Source organism: Myiozetetes cayanensis, unplaced genomic scaffold (genome assembly GCF_022539395.1).
Source record: "Myiozetetes cayanensis isolate MyiCay16 unplaced genomic scaffold, myiCay2020 scf4, whole genome shotgun sequence".
NCBI lineage: Eukaryota > Metazoa > Chordata > Aves > Passeriformes > Tyrannidae > Myiozetetes > Myiozetetes cayanensis.
The window spans coordinates 51,952,025-51,969,029 of NW_026087631.1; the positions used below are offsets into that span (position 1 = coordinate 51,952,025).

The following is a 17,005-nucleotide window of genomic DNA, read 5'->3' on the forward strand; positions in this document are numbered from 1 at the left end:
GAAGTACCGTGCACGTCTTATTCATGAGGCTTTTGACAAAAACTTCTCACGTCCCAGTGCTTTCCTGCCTGTCCCCAAGTCCTCTTCAGTATGCTGTAGAGGAAATTAGGTCGCTTTGATGTGATCTGTTCTTTTTAGCTTTTGGTGGTTTGTTGTTGTTTTTTTTTTCCTCCTTCCCTTCTTTTTTTCTCTTTACCTTCTTGGTGCTTAGAAATGCTACGTGGGTAAACAAAAATATAGGATTGTGTATTGGTTTTGTGGGGCCAGGTTTTGGTAGTGGTGGGGGGAATACTAGGGTGGCTTCTGTGAGAAGCTGCTAGGTGCTTTGCCCGTGTCTGGCACAGCAGCACTCAGAGGCAGCAGGACTTCATTCAGGCCACGATCATCTATTGTCAATCTCCACTCTCCATTAGACTTACACTGGCCATATGGGGCTGTTAAAGAGTGAGCAATTCCTACTGAGCACTCCTTGTCTTATGGATAGGAAGTATGGAATCTTGGTGTGATTTCTGCTGGTGCACTGCTCTGGTAGCAACTGGCACTTGCTGGTCTTCAGCTTGCAGCAATCCCATGATGAAGGGATCTTCTGAGAGGCCAGGCAGGATAGATAATTGTTTGATCTTCTCTGTATTCACAGTAGCTACACCAAAAGCCTATCAATAGCCCTTTGGATCCTTGGAGCACCTCTCCTGAGGTAGTTGATACCAAGGATACAAGGGGCCTCTCCTGGTCCCTATCTCAACCAATAAACCCTTTGTTATGTTTTCTCTCCCCTGTGCAGTTGCAGAGGGGAGTAATAGAGCAGCCTTGGTGGATACCTGGTGTCCAGCCAGGGTCGAACCCACTACAGCTTCTTATGCCTTCCACAGCTTTTCATGAAAAGCCTCCATGTTCAGTATTTTTCAGCTAACTTTTACAATTTTCTTTTGTAATTTGTGCAAGAAACGATGTCATCCCTACTACTTCTGTACATCTGGCTTCATACGCGCTTGAAACACTGATGATGGTGAAGGCTGCGGGCAGTGGCAGGATGGAGCAGATTCCAGGACTTTGCTCACCCACCAAGCTGGACGTGCCTATGCTGATGTCCTGGGGCAGAGCATCCTAAAGAGCTCTGCAAGGGGAAGAGACCACAGCAAAGTCCAGGAGGTAGGTCTGCAGCTCTCCATGAAATGATCTTGGTGATGTGACAAGCTGTGACTTTGGCTGAGGGGAACTGACTCAAAGAGGGTGATTTACAGGAAGGGGTTTGCAGAGAGTCTGCATGCGGCTTAGTGGAGAGGTGAAGGAAATGGAGAAATATTTTCAGCTCTTAATGGGAGCTTTTCCACAGTGTGGTGCAGTTTCTCCTGCCTTCCTGTCTAACACAAAGCTTCCACCCTCTTTTACAGTGCTTCTCCTTGCCAATGAATACAAGTCCTGGCCCTCTGGGTCTTATTTTTTTTGTTATACTATAGCTTAGGAGTAAAAGTTAAACTTCTCTCCACTGTATTAGTATTGCTGTAAACTCCCATATGAGCCAGAATAAAGCTGTTAAACTCTAGATTGCCCTGAATTAGAAGGGAGTAAACTCTATTTGCTGAGGTATGTATTTTGGGGTTTTTTTGTCTTGACTCCTGGCTTTATAGTACACTAAATCCTTGGTAAGCATGAATATTCACATTTCAGAAAGTCAAGACCATTTAAATACTCAATGTATAAGCAAGCAGGCTTGGGAATTTTCAGGGCTGACTATCTCTGGGCCTTCTTAACACTTTCTAGCTTTAAGAGTGCTGCAAATCCTCAGACAGAGTAGTATACAATGTACCAAGTGATTTGCTGAGAGACTTTTTCAGGCCTTCACCAGAACAGCTTCCATCAAAAGTTATTGTAAAACAGGTCAGATTAGTTGGGGATGCAGAAGAAACAGGTTCACATCTCTCTTGTGCTGTTGTCTTCTTGCATAACCCTACAGAAGTCGCCTACCCCTTCTCCTAATCAAACAACAGAGACACAGACTTTCTTTACCTCAGCATGTCTCTGGGATGTTGGTGTGCAGAAACTAATGTAAGACATTTTACTGAAATTATGGGGATTGCCACTGGAAGCAAATGGAAAAGAACATTCAGCCTTTTCTAAAGAGCATACAAAGAGTTGGGACTGAGTAGCAGACAGACACGTATATCCTGTGCAATGAAGAGTCCTCATGCTTAGCACTGGGATAAAGTCAGGTGTGATACCGATCATTGCCAAATCTTTGCTGAACCTGTGTTTCCCATGTATGTGGTAGAACCTGTCTTTCCTCTTCCAGAAGAAAAAAACAGGCTGTGTTAAACTGTAGAATTTTCTTTCCCTATGTTGTTTTAAGTCTTCAGGGTCTTAAACTTGGCAGACTTATCATTTAGTTAGGGTTGGGCCTAAAAGTAATGACGTATTTTTCCACTTCTGGCAATTAAGTATGTAAGCAATAGTAGTTACTTAATTCTTTAGTTGTGCATCCTTTAGAGAATATCTAAGTAGTACATCAGACAGGCAAGCTAAAACAAGGCTGGTAGTGAGTGTCTGTGTTACAGGGGCACAGGCTGAGGCTCCAGTGCAGAGGAAGAGGGTGCAAACCAGACAAACTTGATAGAATCAACTGATCTAGATTTAATACCAATAAAAGGTATTCCTGCAGAAATCCTATGATCCCTATCAATAGGTAATTTTGCAATGGAAATAACCAGCTAACAGCAGTAAAAACTAGCCCATTGATAAATTAACTTTTCCAGCTAGCACTATTGAATAATCAAGTAGTGTTAAAAGTTTAATTCAGTCAGTTTACTAAAAATAAAATAAATTAATTAGCAAAGCACATGATTACTTTTCCCTTTCACCAGCTTCCTAGGAACAGTACCTCTCTACCATTTCCAGAGATCCATCACAACCCAGACTTGATTTGTATAAGCCAGAGGGAAAACCAGAAGAAACTTAACTACATCTTTCCATAGAGCTGGTCATGCAAACAATCAGGTTTACACTGCTGTGTGAGCAGGTGTGTATTAAGCAAACAGAGATATTTTATGAGGGAGAACTTTCCCAAAGTGCTTTTGCCTGGAGGAGAGGGAATTGTTCCCATAGTTCGTGGTGTTATGTAGTAATGGTGTCGGTTGCTGAAATACACTGTGACCTGGTTTCCAAGGAGAAGTGTCGACACTGGTTATGCCTCAGGTGCCTCTGAGCGATAAGTGAGTAACTGGTTGGAGAAAGCACCTGTTCTCCTGCTTTGATTTTTATTGTTGCTGTTACCACGAAAGCACTTACCCTCATTGGTCCCTCTCTCCATTCTCCTCCTTTGTAATTTCCCAACCTCTGTTCTGATGCTCCTGCTCTTCTCAATACCCATTCCCTTTTTATTTTTTAACCTAGGTGACAGCAAGGAGCTTGGTTCATGCTGTTCATAGGCAGAAGGGCTTCTGCGTGCAAGAGAGAATTACATGGTGGGGTAAGAGCACTCCTGCTCCCCTGCATCCACTCTGCCTGTTCCTTCTCCTTCCCCAAACTTGCATTCATACTTGACCTTTTCACTTAACTCTTGCTGCGTGGTGAGCACAGAAGCAGTTTGCCTCACAACAGCATTTATAGCGAGTACTATGTGTTTCAGAACCACGGAGGAGAGAGCACTGCCTACTCACAGCCTGAACTTTCCAAGAATTCTTATTCTATCCAGAATAGCAACTAGTGTGTCTTGTCACTCGGTGCTCTGGGTTAACCACTCCCAAACCATTGTGACAGCAGATAAAGAGATGGTTCCCACAGGTGGACATCTGGCATGACACTGAAAGTCATTTGAGGCATCTCTAGAGAGTCACAGACCTCTTTGATGGGTAATGATAAAGTAGAAAAGAAGGAGTATAAGGAGGTCTACACATTAGGAGAGATCATGTCTCAAATAAAGTAGTTCACAAGCTGTTAATAAATCAGTGTGCTCTGAATATAGACAAACTAGGAACACCTCTGTACTGTGCAGACCGCAGGTGTGACTTGCCATGCAGAGCAAGACTAATGTGAGTTGGTAATTTGTTCCTGCTCAGGGTGAAGGGAGCTGTAGACTCCTCCTGTGCAAGAATGACATTGGCATCACTAAGTTGCATAGCCTAGGAGTTGCTGTTACTCTGGGTAAACTGAGTTTATGAAAACAGCAGAAACAATAGTGTGAGGAGCTGCAGTAAAGCCCTGGTCTCTCTCAGGAACCAGGGCTCTCTCCATATGTAAATCATTAGGATCTTAGTAAAGTAGAAGCATGCCTTCAGAGAGGCAGTGTGAGCCCAAAGCCTGCCAGTTTTGCTGTGCTGAAGAAGAGAACTTGTCCATTCCTCTGACTTGCTCAAATGCCTCCTTAAACCTCTACAGAGGGGTGACCTCAAAGAGGGCTGAAGCTACTGCAGCACTGGTGGATATGAGCCATTGGAGGTTAGAATCAAGTAGGAACTTGATTCTCTGAGCTGACTCAGACTTCTGCTGGACAGAGCAGATTCCAAGCTGGCTTTTCTCTATTGCTTCTGAGTGCCACTCTGGGATGGAGGAATGCTGGGGTGTTCCTGGCAGAGGATCAGAGTTGGGTACAATGCTGCTATCCCCAGAATACTTCACATTGGAAGTACAACAAAGCTGTGCCATCACAAGCTGAGCTGACAGAGCTTGCAGTCATGATGCAGAAGCTGGGCTCTTTTCCTGTCTCCTGTTTGCTGGGGCCAAGACTTTCCTGGGAATGCTTCATCCAGCCCATCTCACAGACAAATTGATGATCCTTTGCAGTTCCCTTTATCTTTCCACCAGCTGCAAGGGTACTTCAGATAGTTAGTCTGGGTGAGGTGTGTCTTATGTGTGTGGTAGAGTGACCAAGATACAGAATACATTCTCTGCTGGTTTCTTTCAAGGCCAAATCCAGAAGTAGTCTGGGTAGTTTAACCATATTGTGTTCTGCTCCCTGACATAAAATATGTCTAGATGTGGTGGGACAACTACAAGCAGTCTAGTGGAAATGTCTCTGCTCATGGTAGGGGTGACCTCTAAAGGTCCCTTCCAACCCAAGTACTTCTTTGTTTCTGTGATTCTATGAAATAATGTATGATGGTTAAACATATATACTCTATACATAATGAAAGTGGTTGAATGATTTCTCAGTAGGAGTGATGCTTTCAATTTGATTTTACTCTGAAGGAGGTTTTTTTAAATGTTATTCCAAATAAAGTAACTTATGTGCTCACAGGAGGCTCTTTAGAGCAGAAATTTGGACCACCGTAACTCATAGTGTAAAATTTCAGGCAGTTAATATCTGACCGTTCTGTTCTTCATCCAATGAACATCATCAGCAACTCCTATCTTAATTTTAAGGGGCTGTGGGCTTACCTGGAGGTGGACACAACTTCTCTCCATTCCTTTTTGTGTATGTGTGGTCTGCTTCCCCCGGGCGGGGGTGGGTACAAGGTATCCTATGCTGCCCAGATATGTAGTTCACCAGCTGACCCACAGCAATTTCTTTGTCTGCATAGCACTGAGAAGATGCAACAGTTTATAAGGTTCACTTTTCAGCAATTTGGTAAATACAGTGAAACTTCAGGTGGGCACACTCAAAAACAATTTAAATCTAGTTTACACAGATTGGTATTGTTTCCACAGCATCTTAGATATTCGATGTTATGGAACTATTAGTAATACAAATTAAATAACATAGGAGTCATAAGCTTCAATAGTGCCATAATCTTAATACCTGTATGATAGTGCACAGTTGCCTTACCCAGTGTGTTTAGATCACAAACCAAAAAAATTACAGAGTATGCAGGTGAAACTACAGAACAGTTTTTTGGGCAGGCAGATCGTCACTCCCTCTTAGGGTCTGCCTTGGAGGCCAGGATTGCCACTTTTTCAAATTTTTACAGAAAAGAACATTTTTTAAAATTGTGAAAAAAATACAAATGAAGAAGAAAATATTGCTCTAATCCATCTTAATTTTGATAAAAAACCCTAACCTGTAGAACAAACCAAATTGTGGATTGTTGCCATCTCTAATACCTTGTTCTCATTCAACTGAATTTCTTTTAGTATTATTTCAGTTCCTTTTAAACAAAAAATCCTGAAATAGGAAATGTTTCTACTGAGTTTGAAAGAAATACGTTGACTTGAGGCAATACACATGTTTTTTGGTAGTGCCAGTGAAATGCAAAATCATTCAGTTTTTCACATGGCTTGTAGAACAGGATGTTCAGGGTTTTACAACCAGATTGCATCTGAGTTGTATCAGCACACCTGACCTTTGCTTAACCCTTTTAAACTTCAGTATCACAGAAGGCACGCTAGAGCCTTACTGTCAGTCAGAAGAGTTGCAATTAACACCTGCTTTTCATGACTGAAAGCTCTTAGCTGGGCCACTTGCCAGTCACCATTCTGCGCTCCCACCTGAAGCCTGAGGAAGATTTCCTCCTCTTCCCAATAACTTCACCCATTTTTATTTTGAATCCTGAGCAGTGTGCATGGGTTTATGAACCAAGTAACCTTTGACAGAGTAATCTTGGCAAAGATTGAGGGTGTGATCTTTGAGAGGCTAAGAGCTGTAGGTGGTGCTTGAGGGATGGATGATTTGCTTTCATCCATCTTCTCTGAATGTGAGCAGCAGTTGTGAAGGGAGAGACACTTCCCAGATTTTTTAAGTTTTTTTGTGTGTGTGTCTTGCATTACAGAGCTCATGACAAGGGAAATACAGATTTTTTGATGTAACAAATTGCCAATGGGTCTGTTAATCAGACTGATACAAATGCCTGTGTTTGGCCAGCTTGGAGAGGGTAAAATCTGGGAGGTTTGGCAATAGTGTGGTGTAGAGGCAGGGGAGGAGGATTTCCCTGGGAGACAGGGTTCATGAAAGGGCTGTATAACCTGGCAAGAATCTGGTCAGAAGTCTTATGCCAGATGAAGACCTGAAACTCCTGCCCTCCTCAAGTCTGGGCCATGCAAATGTGTCTCAGGAGTCTTCCCGCATGTACAAGAGACAAGACAAACATTTTTAAAAACATTAAAAAAAAAAAAAAAGGCAAGACGGCAATGCCAAGCTTGTAATATAAAATCATAATATAAAATCTTTGTGCAAAAGATGGAACTTTAGGGCTTTGTATGGAATCACCTGAGGAAAAAATTTGCATGGGCAGGATAACTGGAGTTAGCATCTGGTCAGTGCTAACCAAGATAGGTGCTCTGGGTAGGTATAAGTTCTTGTTCTCATCTGCCACATTCATTCATTCCCTGCTCCTCCAGAGAGAACTGCATGTACAGTACACTGCTGTGTTTCAGTAGGGCTCTGAGAGCTGCATGTGCTAAGAAATAAGTGTTTTGCACTTGAGTCAAAACCTGATGAGATTTGTGGTGGCACTTCTGTCCCAAGAGATTTAATTCCCTGGTCATACACTGTTCCTCAAGAAATCCCAGTCTTTTGCAGAAATTAACTTTATCTTGGTGAGAATCAAATGGTTTAGAAGGGCAACAAAGCTGGTGAAGGGTCTAGAAAATAAGTCATATGAGGAGTGGCTGAGGGAGCTGCAGTATTTAACCTGGAGAAGAGAAGGCTCAGCGAAGATCTCGCTCTCTCCAACTGCTTGAAAGGAGGCTGTATCGTGGTGGGAATTGGCCTCTTCTCCCACACAACTAGTGACAGAGTAAGAGGAAATGACCTCAAGCTCTGCCAGGGAAAATTCAGGTTGGATATCAGGATTTCTTCAAGGCAAGAGGGACAACCCTGGTAACTATAGACCTGATGGTCTCACTTCAGTGCCTGGTTGAATTATGGAGAAGATGATGTCGTGAGTTATTAAAAAATACCTGAAAGACAATGCAGTCATCAGTCAGAGCCAGCATGGGTTCATGATGGGAAGGTCCTCCTTGACAAACTTAATTCCCTTTTTTGATGAGGAAACACACCTGTTTGATCGAGGGAAGCCAACTGATGTAATCTATCTGGATTTCAATAAAGTTTTGATAATACACTTTTGGACAAAATGTCCAGCACAAAGATGGATAAACATGTGAGCAACTGGCTGATGGCATAAAGGGCACAAAGAGTTGTAGTAAATGGGGTAACATCAGGCTTGTGACTTGTCACTGGTGGGGTTCCACAGCACTCCATCTTAGGGCCAGAGCTCTTCAACACCTTCATAAAAGACTTGGATACAGGACTGGGAAGGATACAAGTAAACTTGGACACTAAACTGGGAGGAGCTGTTGAAGGCAGGGAGGCCCTGAAGAGAGACCTCAACAAATGAGAGGACTGGGCAATCACCAACCATATGAAGTTCAATAAGGGAAACTGCTGAATTCTGCACCTGGGACAGAACAACCCTGGATGTACAGACAGACAGGGATACAAAAGGCTGGGAGAGCAGCCCGGTGGAAAGGCACCTGGGCTCCTGGTCAAGGACAAGCAGCAGTGCCCTGGCAGCCAGGAGGGCCAACCGTGTCCTGGGGGCATCAGGCAAAACATCACCAGCTGGTCCAGTTAGGGGATTGTCCTGCTTTGCTCTGCACTGGGGCAGCCTCATCTTGAACATTGTGGCAGTTTTGGGCACCATAATATAAGAAGGATATTAAGTTATTAGAGAGTGTCCAAAGGAGGGCAATGAAAATGGTGAAGGGCCTTGAGGAGAAGCTCTATGAGGAATGGCTGAGGTCACTTGGTCTGTTCAGCCTGGAGAAGAGGAGACTGAGGGGAGACCTCATTGCAGCCTACAGATTTCTCCTGAGGGAGAGAGGAGGGGCGGGCACTGATCTCTATGGTGACCAGTGACAGGACCCAAGGGAATGGCATGAAACTGTGATAGCTGGAGGGGTTAGGTTAAACATAAGGAAAAAATTTTTCACCCAGAGGGTGGTTGAGCACTGGAACAGTCTCCCCAGGGGAGTGGTCACAGCACCAAGCCTGACAGAGTTCAAGAAGCTTTTGGACAACGCTCTCAGGGACATGGCGTGATTCTTGGGGTGTCCTGTGCAGGACCAGGAGTCGGACTTCGATGATCCTTTGGGTCCCTTCCAGCTCAGGGCATTCTAAGATTCTATGGCTTTGTTTGGTTTTGTAGCAACAGAATGTTTGGCACTGGGTGGAAGCAGGCCATAGATAGGCTTTGGAGCAGTGGGGAATGTGTTGGTTTTTTCCCCTCCTTTTTCTTTCCCCAGACTCACCTTTTTAAAGGAGAGAGTAAGAGAAGATTTGCTCCTTGAATTAGGCAATCCCTTTCCAGCCAGGACTGGTAGGTGTTGTCCTTCGTATCCAGAGAGATCAATCGGCTTCACAAAAAGGTCATACCACACAGGTCTTCTCCCTCCAAAGAAAAACCCACGAACAGGTTAGCTGTGTTCCCCTTTACAGAGCTTTTGTCATGTGGCTGAAAACCTGCCTTTGGTTAGGAGCAGCTTTTGAGAGTAACTTTTCTTGAGGAACACAGATAAAGGAAGGAAGAAAGTGAAGGGGAGATCCAGATTAGTCGTTGGGCTGGGACTAGTTTGGAGAAGATGTGAAGGAAAGCACCTGCTAGCTAAAGGAGAAGGTGGGATTTTTAGCTTCATGAGGATATGAACACCTCACCTCACTATGAGGGTGGTGAGGCACTGGAACAGGTTGCCCAGAGAAGTTGTCGATTCCCCATTCCTGGAAGGTCTGGTGCAAGGTTCCCTGCCCATGACAAGGAGGTTGGAATGAAATGATCTTGAAGGTCCCTTCCAACTCAAACCATTCTATGATTCTATGAGACAGATCTGGTTTTTCTCTTCCTTTATTAGCATACTGTTTGTAAAACCTGGAGAGAGCTGCTGAGCTTTGGCTTTTACAAAATAGGTGAATGTTTACTTACCCTGGTCTGTACCTGGCACTCCTAGGTGAAACAAGGAGATGACATTTCCTGCTCCTTTCTCTTGCCCTGGAAGAGTAATGTCAAGGACAAAGATATACAGGGAAGTGTAAAGTCAGAGAGAACAGACTAATGAAGCAGCTCTGCCTTGACAGGCTGCTGTTTAAATGCACCTACAGCTTGCAAGACCTGACATTTATGCAAACGCTAAGGATGCCCAAGTTAGTCTTGCAGTATGTTTGCATGCATACCTCAGTGCTTGGTTTTACATGCACATGTGGGATCTTCAGGTATCTGAACCACTTCTGCTGGCCTTAGCATTTTATTGACTCTGAAGCATTCTGGAACAGCTTTTATTCGAAAGAAACTACTGTGAGATGTTCAATTTAAAGATAAAGTAGAGTTTAGTTTAATGCTGGACTTGTATATTGTTCTGGTCTGATGTTTCTTCAGAGATAGTAACAATGTTGTTTGCTGGTGTTCAGCACTCAGTACTCAGCCAGTAAAGCAAAGCTGTACCGAAAGAGGATCTCTATATTTAGCTTTTATTAAGGTAATACCTCAGCTAACTTGCTACACAGGAATGTTATTAAATAACCACCTGTATGAAAAGGGGCCATGTGTTTTTGCAGTCCCATCGAAGGCTGTGTCACACGGCAGAGAGCAGGATAGGTGTGGTATTGCTCACTGCTACCCCTTCTGCCTTCAAAAGGTTGCATTCATTATATGTTCATACCAGCGGATGAAAGTATTGTGTATTCATCCACCTTTGTCTTCAGGGCAAGTTAGCACTAGAGGAAGGACTTTGGACTTGCCAGATCCTGTTGGGTGAGGAGGAAGGAAATTCATATCTCCTTGGATGTTTTTGTGGGCTGGCTACAGTGTTAGAGAGAATTAAAATGGCCTACTTGAATTGTGAAGCTTTCAGTTCTATGCTTTATTTTTTAAAAATGTTAATATCTTCCATTGAGCACACATTCTCTGCAAATTCACAAGAGATCCCAGTGCTGCTCCCATTGAACCCCTTAAAGTTACTCAGGAAAATAAACGATCCTTCCTACTCACATATAGGACAGTGATGTTTGTGCCAGTCCAAGGGTTGCTCTACTTCAGTTTGTGACTCATTAGAAATTTAAAAATGGTTTGGAAAAGAAACAGAAGGAACCTTGTTCCAACACTCTTATTCAGCTGGAAATCATCTGAAATTCGAGTTGGTTTTTTGTTTATTGCCTTCAGTCAGCTAATTCAGGGGAATGAAATTTTAAAATGATGATTAAGAAGAAACTTCAGATTACCAGTGCCCTATCCTGATTAGGTGGTGTTTATGGTGTAGGCAGACTGGTGTGTGCATGTCTTTCTTAGAAGCTGGAGTTGTCTCTGAGGATTTCTTTCTGATTTAAAATAACTCCATGTCTCTCTTCTCTTGCAGAATGAAGAGACGAAAGTGGCCCTACACATACCCCACACGAAGGAAGATCCTGATCCTTTGTGTTACTGGGTGGTTGATTGCACTGCTGAAGATCCTCCATGTTGAAAGACACTTTTTTCCTTCTAAGGGCATTTACTTGGTTGAGCACTTCTTAAGCACTTCTTCTTATGTTAGAAACAGGTATTCATATTCTAGAAATGAGTTCCACTATGAAATTAATTGTTCATCTATATATGAACAAGATCCTCATGAAATTGGCAAGAGTTTAGAGATAAGAAGAAAAGAAATAGTTGATTTAGCTGATGAAGATGTTGTAGCAATGACAAGTGATTGCCATGTGTATCGTTCACTTAGGAAATACCACCTGAAACCTGTTTCTCCAGAGGAGGAGAGTTTTCCAATTGCCTACTCTTTGGTTGTTCACAAAGATGCAGTAATGGTAGAAAGGCTCATACATTCACTGTACAGTCATCAAAATATTTACTGCATCCATTATGACAAAAAAGCAGCAAGAAGTTTCAAATCTGCTTTAAAAAATCTGGCTAAATGTTTCCCAAATATTTTCATTGCATCAAAGTTGGAGTCAGTAGACTATGCACATATTTCACGTCTGCAAGCAGATTTCAATTGTTTGTCTGATCTGATGGACTCTCCAGTTCCTTGGAAGTATGTTATCAATTTGTGTGGTCAAGATTTCCCTTTGAGGTCAAATTTTGAGTTGGTCACTGAACTAAAGAAACTTGATGGAGGGAACATGCTGGAAACTACAAAGCCAAGCAGCAGCAAAAGGGAACGATTTACTTATCACTATGAACTTATGAAAGTGCCTTATGAATACATGCAGATGCCTGTAAAAACCAATATTTCCAAGAATCCACCACCTCATAATATTGAAGTATTTGTAGGCAGTGCCTATTTTGTTTTAAGCCGAGAATTTATTCAATATACACTTGAAAGCTCACTTGCAAAAGACTTTTTTGAGTGGTCAAGGGACACATACTCTCCAGATGAACATTTCTGGGCCACTCTTGTGCGTGTTCCTGGGGTCCCTGGAGAAGTTCCAAGGTCATCCCAGGACATAACAGATCTACAAAGCAAAACTCGTCTGGTGAAATGGAATTATCTTGAAGATTATTTGTATCCTCCATGCACTGGTACCCACCTTCGCAGTGTTTGCATCTATGGGGCTGGAGAATTAAGATGGCTTCTGAATTATGGGCACTGGTTCGCCAACAAGGTTGACTCCAAAGTAGACCCTGTTCTGGTAAAATGCTTGGCTGAAAAAGTAGCGGAACAACAGAAGGAGTGGGTACGTTTGTCCTCTGACAAACGCTTTCTGCAGTTAAGTTCTACGAATGCCTTGCTATAGCAGCACTGTGCTCTCTTCTGTCCTTGCTGAGTCCTGCTGTAGCACAGCACCTGCAGTTCCTCCGCCTCGTCTGCTGCAGGACATCAGTGAGCAAAACCTCCATTCTGTATGAATTCCAAGCCCCTGAAGAGCCAGGTGCCTGGCTGTTTATGAAAAGTTATGCCTCTCTGATTAATCATTTTGTCTTGCCACAATAAACCTGTGATTGTTCTTCAGGGTGATTCTGAGAGGTGAAGTTTTCTTTTGGAGGCTGTGGCATTGTTTGTCCCAAAGGAGTATTTCAGAAACGTGTTTTACTTCAAGTGTGTTTGTGTCTTTCATAGAAAACTCAAACACGTCTGTCTGCCTGTCCCCTTTTCCTTCACTTTTGCTTTTCTTAAAGGAATGAAACAAAGACCTCTGTGTCTGCTACCTCAGGAAAACTGCAAGTGCCCATCTCACAGACAAAACCAAGAGATCAGCATGACACCAAACGAGCCATGTTACCTCACCCGAAGTTTCAAAATTCTCATCTCTGGGAGCTGCACAGATCTTTGCAATGTCAATATGACTGGATGTTATAAGAGAAAGAAGATCCCTGTGTGCTGCATTGTCTGTAGCATTGTTCTCCCAGCTCACCTGTGCATTGCTTTTCCTTTTGTGAAGCGTGTGCTCAGGTGCTGTGCAGAGCTATGAAACCTGTGATAGTTGGTTGAAACAGAATTGTGCAATTTTATTCTTTATAGGTACAGGTGTGTCCTAAGGGCAGTCTCTGCAGCCCCTTAGGGTAGGTATCCATGCCAAAAGAGATCAATCTTCAATTCTATATCTGTCCATAGAAATATCCTTCTGTGAAATCCCAGTCCTCTTGAGACGGTATGTCTATACATAGTGGATGACAAGTGCTATTTCTAGTCAATGTTGAGCAGCATGGTGCTATGTTGAAGTGCAGAACGTGTGAAGTTGAGCAGTAACCATAAGAATAGCCATATAGCAGAAAAATTAAGACCCTGTGTAGAAGTGTCTTTCTGTGCAAGTCCTTTGGCTTTGCACCATCACGATCCCAGGCTGACAGGAGCCTGAATGAGGTCTGGTTTAGCTGTAGAGCAAGTGTTTTCCAACAGCCCCTGCTTACTATGGCCTTGCCAGATCTTCAGATAGTGAAGCGTCTCTGGAGCCTCCTTGCAGATGTACTTCTCATGCTACAGCATGCAGGAAGTGTTTGGTAGTGTAGGGGTCTCTGCAGAAACTCTTGCAACTTAGAAATGCCTCTTGGCATTTTGGGGATTTCCCTGGAATATTGGTCTGCCAGAAGTTCAGTTTTGGTAGTTCCAGTGGACCCTGGGGTTTGGGTTTCTACATGCCACTGTCTTCTTTCTAGCCATCTGTCCTTTATTAAGGGGCCTCTTCCCATGAGTGACTTTGGGATATCTGGCCTTACTGTTCTACAGATTGCTGCAGTAATGACCATGTCTCATATCCACAAGAAATCTTTGTTCCTTATTTGAGCTGAAAGAACCAAGTTACTTTTTGCTCTCAGTTTTTGTTTATAAATTTAGTCACTGTCAAGTCATCTGTGGCTTAAGACTGGTTTGAGAGTCGGGAGTCTCAGGCCTTTTGCCACATTTGTGACACTGATTTTCAGTAAGACCTCAGACAAGCCCCCTGAATTTTCTGTTTCAGCTGTTCCAGCTGTAAAATGGAACCACAGTCTTCTACTATCTTGATAAGCACTTTGAAACCTGTGGGTCTTGTGAGTTGGTTGCACAATTCTAATTGTATATCAAACTATTTATGGAGTCTGTGGGTGCACAGGTCACCTATTTCTTTAATATATTGTTTCTGAAATAAATGGGGATTACTTTAAAGTCTGTGTTGCTTACTTAAGTAAGCCGTGTCTACTGAGGGCTGTCCTAACTTGATGTAATTTATAGACACTTTGTAGAAAATTAAATATTGATAGTATTTACAGATTCATACATTAGTACTTGTATATAAATAGAGTCCCCATGTGGTATAAAGGTTAAAAAAAGAGAATGTTAGGATCCTGGAGGGCCAAGCTACAGCCTTCTGTGCACCTAAACCCATGCTTAATGATATATTTAAAATTTTGTATTTAGTCAACTGGCTTTATGTATGTATGTACACACATACCTATTCGTGTTTAATTGGAGTTGTTTGATCTGCCATAAATTTATAAAAATAATACACCAGCACAATAAACTTTACTGAAGTATATAATTTTAATCAACATGCAACTTTGTGCTACTTTAGTTGAACTGGATTGAATGATACCTGTCATTTAACTAGTTTGGAATAAGGCAGCTTGTCCTTCCGAGGTGGTAGAGAAGAGGATGTGGACGTGGCACAGTGTGAGGCAGCATCATGCATTACAGCAATATGTTTGCTAGGTGTGGAAGTTGTACAGACATAGCTGCAACTTTATGAAGTTCTGATTTTGTAATGAATTCTAGATATTTCTGCTTTTTTGAAAGTAACTTCAAAGGCTATTCAAGGTTGTAGAAAGGCAGTTCACAAAATTCACAGGGCTGATCAGGCTGGAAGATCAGCCCAGCCTCCTACTCACAATAGGATCGACACTTTGAGCTGAGTTTCTTGCACTTTCCAGGGACTCTTGCAGAGGACTCTTCTTCTAAGGGAAGAGGAACATTTTCCATTGTTTCCAAAGGAAAAAAAACAAACAGTCAAAATGTAAGTTTCTCAACTTTGGAATAATTTTATCTCTGTTTTTGACTTTACATTCAGCAGTGTTGCCATACTGATGCCTGTATTGCACTTAAGTGATTACACTACAGGAGTGGGTAACAACTTCATTATTTACTTTTGGCTTCATAATAATTGCTCTTTACATAGGTAGGTCTGTCTTTGCTGAAAATGTACATAAGACATGATCCACAATCTTTCTGTGAGGAAAGAACCTGAACCTAGCTTATGGCAAAGCAAATACGAAGTTTTATTAGGGCCAAAACTTAGATTAGAGGCAGTTATCTGCTCTCACAGGGGTTGTTAGGTTTTATTTTAGTTTGGTTTGGTTTTTTTTGTTTGTTTGGGGTTTTTTTGTTTGTTTTTTTGGTTTGGTTTGTTTTGTTTTGTTTTTCATAGAATCAACTGGGTTGGAAAGGACCTCTGAGATCATCAAGTCCAATGCTTGATCCACTACCACCATGGTTGCTAGACTATGGCACTAAGTGCCACATCCAGTCTCATCTTAAAAACCTCCAGGAATGGAGAATCCACCACTTCCCTAGGCAGCCCATTCCAATGCCTGATTACCCTCTCTGTAAATAATTTCTTACTAATATCCAACCTAAACCTCCCCTGGCACAGCTTAAGACCATGCCCTCTTGTCTTACTGCTGGTTGCCTGGGAGAAGAGACCGACCCCCACCTGGCTACAACCTCCTCTCAGGGAGTTGTAGAGAGTGATGAGGTCTCCCTGAGACTCCTCCAGGCTAAACAACTCACAGGACTTGTGCTCCAGTCTCTTCCCCAGCCTGGTTGCTCTTCTCTGGACCTGCTCCAGCACCTCAACATCCTTCCTGAACTGAGGGGCCCAGAGCTGAACACAGCACTCCAGGTATGACCTCACCAGCACTGAGTACAGGGGAGGAATCACTTCCACGCTCCTGCTGCCAACACTGTTCCTGATCCAGGCCAGGATGCCATTGGCCTTCTTGGCCACCTGGGCACACTGCTGGCTCATGTTCAGCTTCCTGTCAATCCAAGGACCTCCCAGGTCCCTTTCTGCCTGGCTGCTCTCCAGCCACTCTGTGCCCAGCCTGGGGTTGTTGTGGCCAAAGTGCAGGACCCAGCACTTGGCCTTGTTGAACTTCATCCCGTTGGAATCAGCCCAACTCTCCGGTCTGTCCAGGTCCCTCTGCAGAGCCCCCCTGCCTTCCAGCTGATTGACACTCCCCCCCACCTTGGTGTCATCTGCAAATTTGTTAATGATGGACTCAATCCCCTCATTTAAACCATCAGTAAAGATATTAAACAGAACTGGGCCCAGCACTGATCCCTGGGGGACACCACCAGTGACCGGCTGCCAGCTGGATGCAGCCTCGTTCACCAGCACTCTCTGGGCCTGGCCCTCCAGCCAGTTCCCAATCCAGCACAGAGTGCCCCTGTCCAAGCCATGGGCTGCAGCTTTTCAAGGAGTGTGCTGTGGGTGTCAAAGGCTTTGCTGAAGTCCAGATAGACACACCCACAGCCTTCCCCTCATCCACCAGGCGGGTCACCTGATCATACAAGGAGATCAGGTTGGTCAGACAGGACCTGCCCTTCCTAAACCCGTGCTGGCTGGGTCTGATCCCTTGTCCATCCTGTAGGTGCTGTGTGATTGCACTCAGGATGATCTGCTCCA

General features: G+C 43.4%; 1 protein-coding gene across 2 annotated transcripts; it reads left to right on the forward strand.

Moving 5' to 3' along the window:
* Positions 1-1,003: 1,003 nt before the first annotated feature.
* On the forward strand, positions 1,004-14,833 carry GCNT4 (glucosaminyl (N-acetyl) transferase 4). Of its 2 annotated transcripts, XM_050328785.1 has the most exons (3): positions 1,037-1,149; positions 3,388-3,463; positions 11,275-14,833. In XM_050328785.1, the coding sequence occupies exons 2-3, from the start codon at positions 3,456-3,458 to the stop codon at positions 12,641-12,643; spliced, it is 1,377 nt and encodes a 458-aa protein (XP_050184742.1). In that variant the 5' UTR covers positions 1,037-1,149; positions 3,388-3,455; the 3' UTR covers positions 12,644-14,833. The 2 variants fall into 2 exon arrangements, with proteins under 2 accessions (XP_050184743.1, XP_050184742.1); XM_050328786.1 differs by lacking the exon at positions 3,388-3,463 and having other exon boundaries at positions 1,004-1,149.
* Positions 14,834-17,005: the final 2,172 nt, after the last annotated feature.